Source organism: Antrostomus carolinensis, unplaced genomic scaffold (genome assembly GCF_000700745.2).
Source record: "Antrostomus carolinensis isolate BGI_N321 unplaced genomic scaffold, ASM70074v2 scaffold21942, whole genome shotgun sequence".
Classification (NCBI taxonomy): Eukaryota; Metazoa; Chordata; class Aves; order Caprimulgiformes; family Caprimulgidae; genus Antrostomus; species Antrostomus carolinensis.
In genome coordinates this window covers 26,711-39,000 of record NW_010300446.1, presented here as the reverse complement: position 1 = coordinate 39,000, position 12,290 = coordinate 26,711, and the positions used below count along the sequence as shown (strand labels likewise).

The following is a 12,290-nucleotide window of genomic DNA, read 5'->3' as shown; positions in this document are numbered from 1 at the left end:
TGTCTTGGCGGGCTGGTGGCGGGCTTTCTCGAGGGTGCGTGGGGCCCTCCCTATCGATAGCCAGTCCTGGGCCTCAGCTTTCCCTGTATTAAATCTGCCATACTCCTCTCGGGTGTCTTTTTTGCCTGGTTCCTGCTCTGGCAGGGGGGTTGGACTAGATGATCTTTCGAGGTCCCTTCCAATCCCTGACATCCTGTGGTTCTGTGTGAACCGTAACTTCAGGAATGGTATTTTCTGGACAGAGCGTTGGGGAAAGGAAATCCTTAGGAGACTTCGTGAGGGTCTCCTTAGCTACAAAATAAAGACATACTGTTGCCGTTGTCACAAAGCTCTGCAATGCCGCTTTTTTTGCCAAGTGATGGCGGGGGCGGCACTTGCTGCTGTGGAGCTGGTAATGGAAGAGGTGCCTTGGAAGAGGTGCGTGGGTTTGGTTGGCTCCACCAACAGCAAGAGGAAGTGCAACGCCCTCCCTCTGGCCTTAGTTTCACACTTTCATTTTCCAGCTCCCTGAGTAACTAAAAGGAAATTGTCGGTCTTCATTCCCTTCACACCGAGGATCCAGTGGTGTGCCTAAGTAACATATATTACCTGTCTGCAAGTGGCTGTTTGGTCAGCAGTAGGTGTTTTCATGGATTTGTGATCAATAAGGATATAGTTTGCAAGCGTTAATATCAGGCCTTGTCCCAGTCCAAGCCCACGCAGCGTGTTTCATGAATGCTGTTGATGTTTACAGGCACACCTTGCAAGATCCAATCTATAAAAAAAACCTCCACCATTTATATAGAACGTCTTGCTTACCTTAACCAACCTGCCAACAGCCACCTAACAACTATGTAGTGCCAAGGTCTCTACTAATGACTCTATTGTATAAACATAGGAAATGCCAGGAGCATGGGGTTTTGCCAGGGCAAAAATATGCTGTTAACTTACTATTCAGATGCTAGCTTTGTTAAATGGAAGAGATGCAAAAGGCATAATGGTAATTCTATTCTGGCACTTGATAACATCACGTAAGAACTTCTTTAACATGTAATTGTTAAATGTAGTTGTTGTTTGGTTCAAGTCCACTTTTTTTTTTCCTGGTGAAGTATGTTTTTAGTTTTGTATCCGTCATTTTTGGCAGTAATTCTTAAGATTTCAGAGAAGTCATAGGTGTAAAACCATAGCTGGATCTACAAATTGACGGAGGCTGTTGATTGTTATGGCCTTGCCTTGGCTGTCACAAGTATTATAACAAGAGTGTCTCTTGTGTTTCTACTCTCTGTTCCTTTTTTGTGTGTGAACTGCTTAGAATACAGCCTTTTTAGAATGTGGTGTTTTTCTCACTCTAGAAGTGTATTTTATAGAGCAAAGTATTGTTCAGTTTGTGTGGGGTTTTAAAATTGTGTTTCACAGTGAACAGTACAATGAATTATTGATCTGTTTCATTCTGGACTTCTTTAAGCATTTGTGAAAAAAACTTCTGGAAGTCAGCTTTTGCAAGTCTGACTTTCCTTACTGAAGTAGAAGTCTAGGGCTAGAGTGAGGCAGAACGTATAGGATCCTGGTTTCTAGTTATGCATCAGTGCAACGGCTGTAAAAGCACAAGAGCATGATGTCCAGCTGAGCTGGTTGTCGTGCTGCTTAGGATGAGAAATTGAGTAGTGCTTGTATTTGGGTTATTTATGAAACAGAATTTCCTAACTATGTTTTGGGACAGTCTTGATGCAAATTTGTATACTTTTTTTGAAGTTTGCATTCAAATAAGCCCATTAAAATAATCTTTATTTCATGTTATTTCTGGTTAGTGCAGAGCTTCCTCATTTCTCAGAACTGACCTTCTGTCTGCCTGCCTTGTGTGGTCTCATTATTCAGTGGATGTCACATCAGAAGTCATATTGGAGGTTATTGTAGTGAACAAATTCTGAGTTTATGATACCATTAATCGAATTGGGCAGAAAGAAACGGGTTAGGAAATAATGCTGTCCAGGCATCCCATAGTAAAAGTGGTTTTTTGAAAGGCAAGAACAATTCTTAACCATGTAGGAAGGACTCAGTCATGTTTTGATAAATCTGAAGCTTTTCACAGCCACAGCTACTGTTTGCTTTGAAATGCTTTGTGTTTGAGATGTTTATTTAGAAAAATGGCTATAAATTTTAGGGTAAGACAGAAGAAAACCACAAAACCTCCAACATTAGTGTTGTATATTTTATCCTAAATTATTTAATTGGAAATTTTTTAGGCATTGCATGTATGAATACTGAGTATATACAGATATAAATTACTTAACTGTTTCTTTCCAGCTGATCTTCCAGCTCATAGACTTTTCCGCTTTACATATTGTAGTTACTCTTACCAGAAATGAACAGAATTATTTGAGATCAGTCTTCCTTTCTTTTGACATTGTATTGGAAAGAGTAAATATAGGGGGTTTTTTTAAAGTACTTTTAAAAAGAGAAGACTATAAACTCACCTTGTCTGTGAGTTAAATTGTAATCTAGTCCTTTCTACCTAATGTACACGTGTTAGGTTGTATTTATTAGCTGCTCACCTCACATATTTGTATATGGTGCATTAACCAGGAGGGAGAGGGGAAAAAGCTCATTTTGCTGGAGGAAGTCAGTATATTAACATTGTTGATGCGGTATCGCTGACAAAGGTATAATGACAATACAAAACTTAATTTATCATTATAATAGGCATGCAGGAAGCAAGTGTATCACAGTTTAAAGTAACTGAAATATATTGGCAGTAGTGCAGTTTTATGTAGAACTTTCTCTGAATGCTCCCATACTTTTAAATCTATATTAAAACTGTGAAATGGCCTAGAACTGAAGTTTGAAGAATGCTAGTTAGAATCAGCATGTCAGTTCAGACACGAGAGGCATAGATCTGGGTATCTTTGTAAATAGCTTGAGAGGCAGCTCTAGTCAGTGCGGTGAGATAAGAAGAACAGAATATAAGGTAATCTTTTATATGCTGCCTTTCAAACCAGTGATGATGATTGTTTGAGTATCACACTCTTTTCTGTCTCTTTCAGAAAAGATACAGAAGAAGATGATGAAAACTCTCCCTTTCTTGACAACAGGGTATTTTTTGTGTAGTTCCAACTCAGTTGTGGAATTTGCCATCAAAGGTATGGGTTTGGGGAAAAGTGTGTGTTTGTTCTTGTTTTGATTTGGTTTGATTTTTCAATTATAAAAGTGAATAATGTCATGCAGGCAAAAGTTAGTCATCGAGTTGTAAAAATTTAGAATATAGTTCCATTATAGGCATTCTTATTGTTTGTTTTCTCTATAATCTCTTTCACTGCTTATTGCTCACACGTTAAACTTAGTAGGTCACTGGGAAACAAGTATTTCAGTACTTATATTTCTCTGTATTTTTTGGTGAGCTGTTGTTTCCCTTTCTGAGGAAGTGCTATGAGGTCGTGGAATCTCTGCAGCTCTGGTAGGATGGAAAACAGATGGATTTCTTAGCAGTCAGCAGTGTTTCTAGCTCCCTCTGGGTTTTTTTTTTGGCCTCTGTGTTCCCATCAGTCTGCATGGTTTCCACTTCGTAAATCCATGCAGACTACTCCCAATCACCTTCTTCTTCATGAGCTTGGAAAATATTTCCAGGGTTATTTGCTCCACCTTCCCAGGGATCAGGGTGAGGCTAACAGGCCTGTAGTTGACTGGATCCTCCTTCTTGACCTTGAAAACAGGGTTGACACTTGTTTCTTGAGTCGTCTGGCACCTCACTCATCGGCTTAAAACTTTGGAACATAGCAGAGAGTGGCCTCACAATGACAGGGCCAGCTCTCTCAGCACTCATGGTGACATCTTAGCAGGTCCCATGAAAGTGTTATGTCCAGTTTGTTTAAAGGTTCCTTAATCTGATTCTCCATCACTCAGGTAAGTCTTTCTTGCTCCAGACTTCCCCACTGGTCTTAGTGGCCTGGGATTCCAGAAAGCAGGTCTTACCTGTAAAGACCAAGGTGAAGAAGGCACTTTGACCTTTTTGTATCTTTTCATCAGGTACCTTGCCCCATTCAGCAGCAGGCCCACATTTCCCCAAGCCTTCCTTAACACTGCTTGTGTACCTCTACAGGACTTTTCTTTTGACCTTCATATCCCTCACCAGATTCAACTCCAGGTGGACTTTGGCTTTCCTAATCCCATTCCAGTACACCCAAGTGGTGTTTCTATATCAAGAGTGTGCACACACTTGATGTAGCTCCGCTACACCTCTGTATTGTTGATTGTAGGATCTCTGTTGTCCACATCATCCTGCATCCTGTGCTTGCAAACCCTGCCACCACTTCCTCACTCAACTGTAGGTCACCGTCTTCTTCTGTCATCGTTCCTAGTCTAAGCCTTCCTGTAGCAGATTGACCAGCCTGTTGACAAAGATGCTTTTACCCCCCACAGTGTCAGGTAGATCCTGCCAGCAGGATCCTCCCAGCAGCTCTTAAGAGAAGGTCCCACAGACCTAAAAGCTGAGTCCCGGCTTTTGACACAAGCTGCACGACCACTTGTTGGTCCGTGGGATCTAGCTGCTCCTCCTCAGGTCCTTCCCCTTCACTAGCTGAGTGAAAGAGACGCTACCTGATCCCTGGGCCCTGGCCCTCCAGATCATCTGGTCATGTGTGATGCGCTCCTGGTCCGCCCTGGCTATATCCACGGTGCCCATATGGAAGAGCAGCTGAGGGTGTTAGTCTGAGGTCAGACTACTGCAGCCTGGATAATAGCCTGTCCATGGTATCCAGGACCCAAGCCCCTGGCAAGCAGCAAGCCTTGCCAGGTGACAGGTTGGGCTGACAGAGGTGCCTCTGTCCCTCTAGCAGGGAGTCTCCTACGACTGTTCCTTGCCCCATCTTGCCCACGCTGCCACAGGACTTGGCACAGCCTGCTGAGAGGCTTTATTGGACAGAGCTCCCTGTCTTTACCTGCTGTCAGGGCTCAGAACCTGCTCCATAGATCAGAGCTGCAAGTAGAGCGGGAATCGTCCTCCTGGTGCTGGAGCTCACAAGCTCCCAGGCTTCACCAGACTCAGCATCTCCATGCCCAGTCCAACAAGCTAAGGCTCTGCCTGCTTCTCTTTGGTTCTTCTTGGAACCTTCTCTAGAGGTTCAAGCTCCTGTGCCTGCAGAGTCAGGGAGGGATCTGGTCCATCTCCTTTTCAGCATCCCTGGTGTTGTACACCTCCTCCCACAGCTTCTCTGCTTGATGAGACAGATCCTCCATCAGTGCAAGCTTAGAAGGGTATGAAATGTTTCTTAGTTCTAAACCTGCTGGTTGCCAAAGCTAACTTACAATGGAGGCACATTAAGAACCAGCAAATTCAGGTGTGTAATGCTACCTCATTCATCTCTCTAGAGGCTGTGTATACATGTGTAATGTGTTGATACCATGTATACAACAGACTGTGCTGCATGCGTGCTACATATAGTAAAACTAAAGAAGAATAGTGAATATAGGGCTAAATAGTTTTTACAGTAATCATGAACTTAAAAAAACAGTTTTAAGGGCACAGTAGCTGTATTCAGTGTGCAACATGGGTTTATAAAACAAGTGTGAGCAAATTTCGTGCATTTTTAGGATAAAAATAAGCACTTAATACTCTGCTGTACTTGAATGAGAATACTATTGCACTAGAAGACAGCAAACAAAGGGTTATGATAAACAGTGCATAGGAGGAAAAATGTCAGATAGCTTATTTGGGTCTGATTTTGATTAGAGATCTAGAAAAAGAAGAAAAGAAGACATTAATGAAACTTGTGGATAATATTAAGCAGATAAATTGTTAATGCAAATTAGGAAAGACAAACATGAAAAAAGTAAGCAAAACTGCTGGAAACACAGATGTCTGACTGATAAACAAGATGAAATTTCAGTGCAACAAGTAGAAGGTGAAAGGAATGGAAGGAAATCCATCTGAAATGGACAAGTTCCCCGAAGCCCAGAAATCGGGCAGGCTAATGAGTAGGAGAGCAGCTTGGAGTTTGTGTGTGTTGCGATATTAAGATGCGGACATAAAGGCAACCTGACTAAAAAAGTAACAGTAGTAATCCTTCCCTTGAAGGTTCTACTGAATAGTGCTTATGACTTAGTGCTGCATTTTTATGAAGATCAGTTTATGAAGCTCTGAAGTTCATGCTGTAGGACTTGGTGCAGTTTCTTCAGTCTAAACCAAAAAAGAACTCACCACACTAAAGTATCAGAATGTAAAACTTGATGGTTTAAGTGTGATTAATAGTAAGAAAACTTACTATTGTATGATACCTCTTAATGATGTACATGAAGGATGGCACAATAGTGTGGTTAGTTTCTTTATTTGTTTGCTTTAAATGCTATGAAGAATGTTTTTAAGTGGGGAAAAATGTTAGATTCCAAGGGAAGCTTGTGACTATTTTAACATACAAGCTTTTAAAAAATAATCTTGAAATATAGCTGGGAGCCTATGATAGGTAGATGGGATGAATCCTTGTATAAAATAAATAATTCCCATATTTCTTATTCGCTTTACAGCCTTTTTATTTTGATGGGAGACTTATTTTCTTTAATATTTATATCCTTTGCTGCTCCTAGCTGGCTGACTGTTGTTTGCTTTACCTGTTACTTAATAGTTTTCTCAGGTACTTGTTTTACTTGCATCTTGATGTTAAATGTTACTTTTTAGTGAGATACAACTAATTAATGAAGTAATGAAATACTTCTCTTCCTGGTGCTTCAGTAGCGTAAGTGAAATGTAAGTTTTCGTTTAATCCTTAAATCAGTAGCTGACAGGTTGGGGTTTTTTTTCCTATTTGAATATATGTGGAACTCTGTAGGTTGCATGATACTACTTAATTTACTCTTTTTAAATTATTTATCTCTCTAGGATAATATTTTCTTCCTGGGTTGTGACAGATTATTACCTGTTTCTGTTCAATGGGACGACAAATTCACTTTGTAGTTGACCCTCAGGGTTGGTGCTGCATGGGCCTTATTATCTGTGTCTGGCTCTACAATACTATCTTCATTCCAAAAGTCATCCTTTTTCCCCACTATGAAGAGGGACATATTTCAGTTGTGGCAATTTTGTGTAAGTAATTTAGCCCTTTTTTCTACTAGTAAAAATAATGTCTTCAAGCAGTAGCTAACATACATGTGAAAGGTCAGAAAATAAAGAATAAGGTGAAGGGTAAAGGTAAATGATGAGAGTACTGGGACACATCCTGCATTTTTGTGTTCTGAGAAGCTGAGACACTTCACTCATTTCAGAGGTGTAATGGTAGAACTTATTTGTGTGGAAACTGGGGAAAAACATTAATGTGACGCTTGGATCCTGTAGCTAGAACTGTTGACAGAATTTCAGGCTCACAGCTCTTATTGCTTGTCAGAATTTGGGGTGGTAGTACTGATGGTTGGCAAACTGAGTTTTGTTAGCTTTGTCATACATCTCTGGATGTGTCAGCTAATACGGGTTATGCTCATAGGTTTTGCTGGGGAAAAGGCCTGAATGATAAGTGGAACCAACTTTAAAGCAAAGATGGACTATTGAGAATATCCTTTCACATAGAGGCTTTGAGGTATAGAATGATTGGTGCTTATTTGGTAAGACAGTGGAGGAACTTCTTAATTACAGTAGTCATAGTGGCATCCTGGTGGTGCTATCAAAACAGTGTTCACTGCTAAGTTTTCCTCTCTCTTTTCAAAACTGAAGAGTACTTAATATTGTAGACTGCATAGTACCAAAAATATATCCGGAGTGGAATGAGAAGGATGAGTAATTTCCAGCTCAGTGCTGGAGTTTGTGTATTTTTGATGCAGTATATATTAGATATTTTGTACATCTGAAAAAGACTAACAAGCATTTATTTTTTCAGGTTATTACTTCTGTTCATTGTTTTGTATAGCTTCATTACTAAGAGCCTCAGTAGCTGATCCAGGAAAGCTACCTAAAAACCCAAAGATACCAATTACAGGTACATGAAGTTGTTTCTTTATAATTGAATACAAGTTATTTTAATGTCCTAAAAATATCTAGGAGTTATGTGATTTTGTGAGATTTGATGACAACCTTGTGCTGTCTGTGCTGGAGCCTATATTGTTAATGATATTAAAATTGATATGTCACTGGTTTTAACTTGTAAATTTCTAGCACTTTCCCATGTGTAGACTTAAAACTTCTCTTTAAAAATTTGTGTTCCAGCAGAAGTTTAGTTGTGTAGGAACTTCTGCTAGGGAAATTTTCCATAGGAAGATTTTATTATTTTTTCATTCTAGACTTTCAAACATACTACACATACATCGAACTTGATAATATTTAATAAAAAAAATAGAGGTGGTTAGTAATTATAATTCTACAGCTTTTTTCTAAGTGAATTTATAACATGTTGAAAGTGGTGGTAGAAGGTACTCTTATGCTGGATTTTACCTCTGCATTTTTTACAATTTTTTTTCTTTTTTTCTTTTTTTTTTTTTTTTTTCCTTGGTGACTTATGTTTGTATGGGCTGCAAACCAGACAATTGTGATGCTAATTACATGGTGTTGCTATAGAGTAGCAACTTAACATGTGAGAATTCCCTTCTGTCTGTGTGAATTTACCCCACCATTCCTGTATGGTATCTCATGCTCCAAAAATTTGAAACCTTAATAATACTTGAAACCTTAATAGTTCTCCACAGAGAAAGCCAATATTTTTATGAACTGTTTGATGCTCTTAAGGTGCTTGTTTAATTCATAGACAGCAGTTTAGAATGGAGTAGGGCTGTTACACAGCATGAGCTTTGTCACATTAACAGAAAATGCTTTTTGAATGCAGAAAATGTATCAGATGCTGTGAGGGCTGAATATTTCTTTCTTCTCTTGCAACATGGTGAATGCCAGGACAAACATTTTGCTCTCTGTTCCTGATGCTACTGAGAATCTAAGATGGTGTGTTTGGAAACCCCCTGTTTAGCCTCAGCACTGATGTTATGATGTGCACAAAGTAGGTAGCAGATAGTAGGAAGGGATGTGTCTCCCTGGGATTCAGATGTGAAACACGGATTGCAGAAAATCTCATGCGAGTGTTCTTCTGCTCCTGGTAACTGAGCCTTTGATGCAGTAGAACGAAACGTGGCTCAGACCTGGGCTCTGCAGTCAGAGTTCTTGCTGCAGGAAGAGCAACATGGATTCTGCAACCCGAGCTGGAGAATGGAGATACTCAATACAGTTATAATCAATTACATTTATGACTGAATGTTCATTTACCTGCAAAATACCAGGACAAGTACAAATGTCCTTTGTGCACAGATGTTCCTTTCTCTTTTAAGGGATCCCTTTGAATAGCTCTCCAGCCTCTTCATGCTCCATTCGTTTCATATGGCAATGGTACTTTATGGATGCTTCTGAAGATGGAACACATAGGCTGGACTGTAACATTGATATTATGATTTGGTGTGTGCTACATCAGGGGTCTTACACTTTCTAAAGTAGCACTTCAGTTGTCTCATATTCTCTAGGTTGACAGGAAGATACATTTTTGCATAGTGTAAATTGTATTAAAAATGAGATTAGGGTGTTTCTGAACTGTGCTAGTAGCTACGCTATTAGGGAGTGACACCTTTCTGACACTGGATATATGGAAACAGACTGTAAATCAGTTTCCATCTGGCATTATTGCTAGTTTAATGATCTCAGATATTGGGCTTCTTTACTTCCAGTGTCCAAATGTTATTTTTCATCAAGAAAGACAAGATTTCAGCTGCCTGCAGGTGGCTCAGAAGTGCTAAATATAACATTATTTTGTTTATATAGGGGCAGTGCTTTACTGTGTAAAATTTCAGAATACCCTACTGTAAAAACTGAGTGTATTTTTCCCCTGGGCTTTAAGAAATTTCTCTGCATCAAAAAAGTTCTATTTAGGTAGGAATTATTTATTTAAGATTTATTATTTAAGATTCCTGGTCATGCACCTATTTTCCTTAAAGACAGGAAAGTATTTACTTTTGTGAATGGAAGTATTACAGTGTTAGTGTGATTCATTTCCCATGTGAAGATGAACATATAATTTGAATTCTCATTTTCAAGGGCTTCATCTAATTTGAATCGTGTAATTTGCGATGAAGAATAGCTAAGCCGAGCAATAGTAGCTCCTGGTAGTTTCAGCTACTCAGTAGCTCTGGAGATCAACTGAAAGAATCTCACGTTGGGCATCCAAAAATGGTGTATATTTTAAATACAACCCTATCCTCTACCTGTTCTTTGGTTGCCTTATGTGTAAAATTACATGTTGTGAGATGCATGTCTTAAAATGCTTTGAGATGGAAGGCGCCCCTGAAGTGTTCATTGTGTATTTTGTTTTAGTTAGCTAGCTTTGACAAATGCGAGTAGCAGTATTTCCTCAGGAGGTTTTGGAATGGCAGGGAGATTGTCTGATGGTTCTGTCTAGCAGAATGTTTTTTCACGGTAGCCATGTAAGAAAATTGAATAACCATCTTCCTCGTTTGATTGACAACTTTTGTGCTTTAATAATTGCTCCCTAGAAATATACAGAAAGAGGGCAGATTTTGGAGAAGACTGGCACAGATTAGCAGTAATATCTTCCAGTTTAATTAAGGTGACAGTGGGGAAAAAGTTTTTTTACATGCTGCCTAACCTTCTCAGATCATAGTAAGATTTTTTTTCTCCTTTGAATCACTAGCATATTGGTTTATCATAAGCATGCTGTACTGAGTTTAGATCTCTCTAAGGTGTCTTTACATTTTCACCTAGAACGGGAATATTGGGAATTATGTAACAAATGCAATATGATGAGACCAAAGCGTTCACACCATTGCAGTCGTTGTGGCCATTGTGTGAGGAGGATGGATCACCACTGTCCATGGTAAGACCAGGACATTTGTTCTAACAATCGGCTGTTGTTTTAGTGAATCATTTCAAAGTTCATGGTCTTGACTATTGCTCATTTGGCATATTTCTTTCCCAGTAGAGCTTAATCATTTAGGCATTTAGAGCAGGGAAAGAACAGCTTTGAGACTTTCTTATATCTACAAGTAGAACTGACAGAACTGTTGCAGTACAACATTGTATCATTGTCAAATTGTTATATGTCATATAGTTTTGGAAAATTCACATATTTTGTTTAAAGAATTGGAGTTTTTACTCCTAAAACTGATCTCAACATAATTAATTTGTACATTGCAGGTTTGTATTGTTCGTTGCAATTTTTTTTTTTTTTTTTTTTTTAGGAAATTAAACAATTTTTTTTTTCTTGGATAGTAATAGAGATTACAATTTCAACATTAGAAGGGATGCACTCAATAAAAATAGATCATGGTTTCAGTCAGTTTTTGTTTTTTAGTTTACCGAATGGCTGTGCTGATTAGGAAATGTTATTGACCCATGCCGTGCCCCACTTGACACAGCCTTTCTGATTTTGTACTGAAATTGCTTTTTTTTGTGTTCTCTAAGTAGTTTCAGTTAAAGTGAACTAGTCTGGCTAAAATTCTCTTGATTCTTTGTAGCTTAAAATGAAAATAAACATTTCTGTCAATAGTTCTGAGGTATCACTTCCAGCAAGACAGCAGTGATGAACTTCAGAGGATGGACTTGACATCAGGATGCTCCTATGTTGGTTAAGCCATTTTTCAAACTACCCTTTTTGTCAGTTGCTACTTCAGAAAATAGTGGCTGTATAGTGCTTTTGTCATTATGGCTTAGCTTGGTACTGATGTCTGTGCCAATGTTTCTATGAAATTGCACCCCAATCACATTTTTTCCATCGGTGTAACTTCTGTGAAGCAGACTAGACCTAGATTTCAAAGATTTTTAATCTTGTGCTTAGTATTTCTAGAAGCCTTGTGATTCCTTTACTCCTTTATGTTGCAATATGCAAAAGGCATTTCTGAAAGAGATGCCTGTTCTGTCTTCTGTGTCTTAGGCTCCTTCCTAGGTTGTCCTTATTTGTCATTGGGGTACTCTGTGATCGCATTTCCTTCAAACCATTCATTTAAATTTTCAGTTTTTGGACTCTACATAGTTCACAACCAGTGAAATGTGTTGAGTAGCAGAAGATAATAAATACTTCTGTGAAATTTTACAGCCTTTTGAAAAATAATTTTGTTACCCAAGTATTGCTTAAAATAGTCAGAGTGTCTTGGCTATATGAAGATACAGAGAAATATGCCCCCTGTTCTAAGCAGTGATTTCAGTAATGCAACCAACACTGTAAGTGACAGTGTAAGGAAACCACTCTTTACAGTAACTGCTGTTTCTAACATACAGACCATTACTTTGAATAAGAATGAAGTGATTAGTCAGTAGTTTTTATGTTTGTTCGATAAATAATAATAACTTC

At 38.8% G+C, this 12,290-nt stretch overlaps 1 protein-coding gene across 2 annotated transcripts in view; it reads left to right on the top strand.

The window, feature by feature from the left end:
- Positions 1-6,844: 6,844 nt before the first annotated feature.
- Positions 6,845-12,290, top strand: part of ZDHHC21 (zDHHC palmitoyltransferase 21) — a 30,215-nt gene continuing 24,769 nt past the window's right edge. The window contains exons 1-4 of one of the 2 annotated variants that reach the window (XM_029083799.1): positions 6,895-6,931; positions 7,019-7,048; positions 7,833-7,931; positions 10,706-10,817. In XM_029083799.1, coding sequence (XP_028939632.1) covers positions 6,895-6,931; positions 7,019-7,048; positions 7,833-7,931; positions 10,706-10,817 — 278 coding nt within the window. Of the gene's footprint in view, positions 7,049-7,832; positions 7,932-10,705; positions 10,818-12,290 lie in introns of both variants that reach the window. The other variant, XM_010163148.2, reaches the window with a different exon arrangement.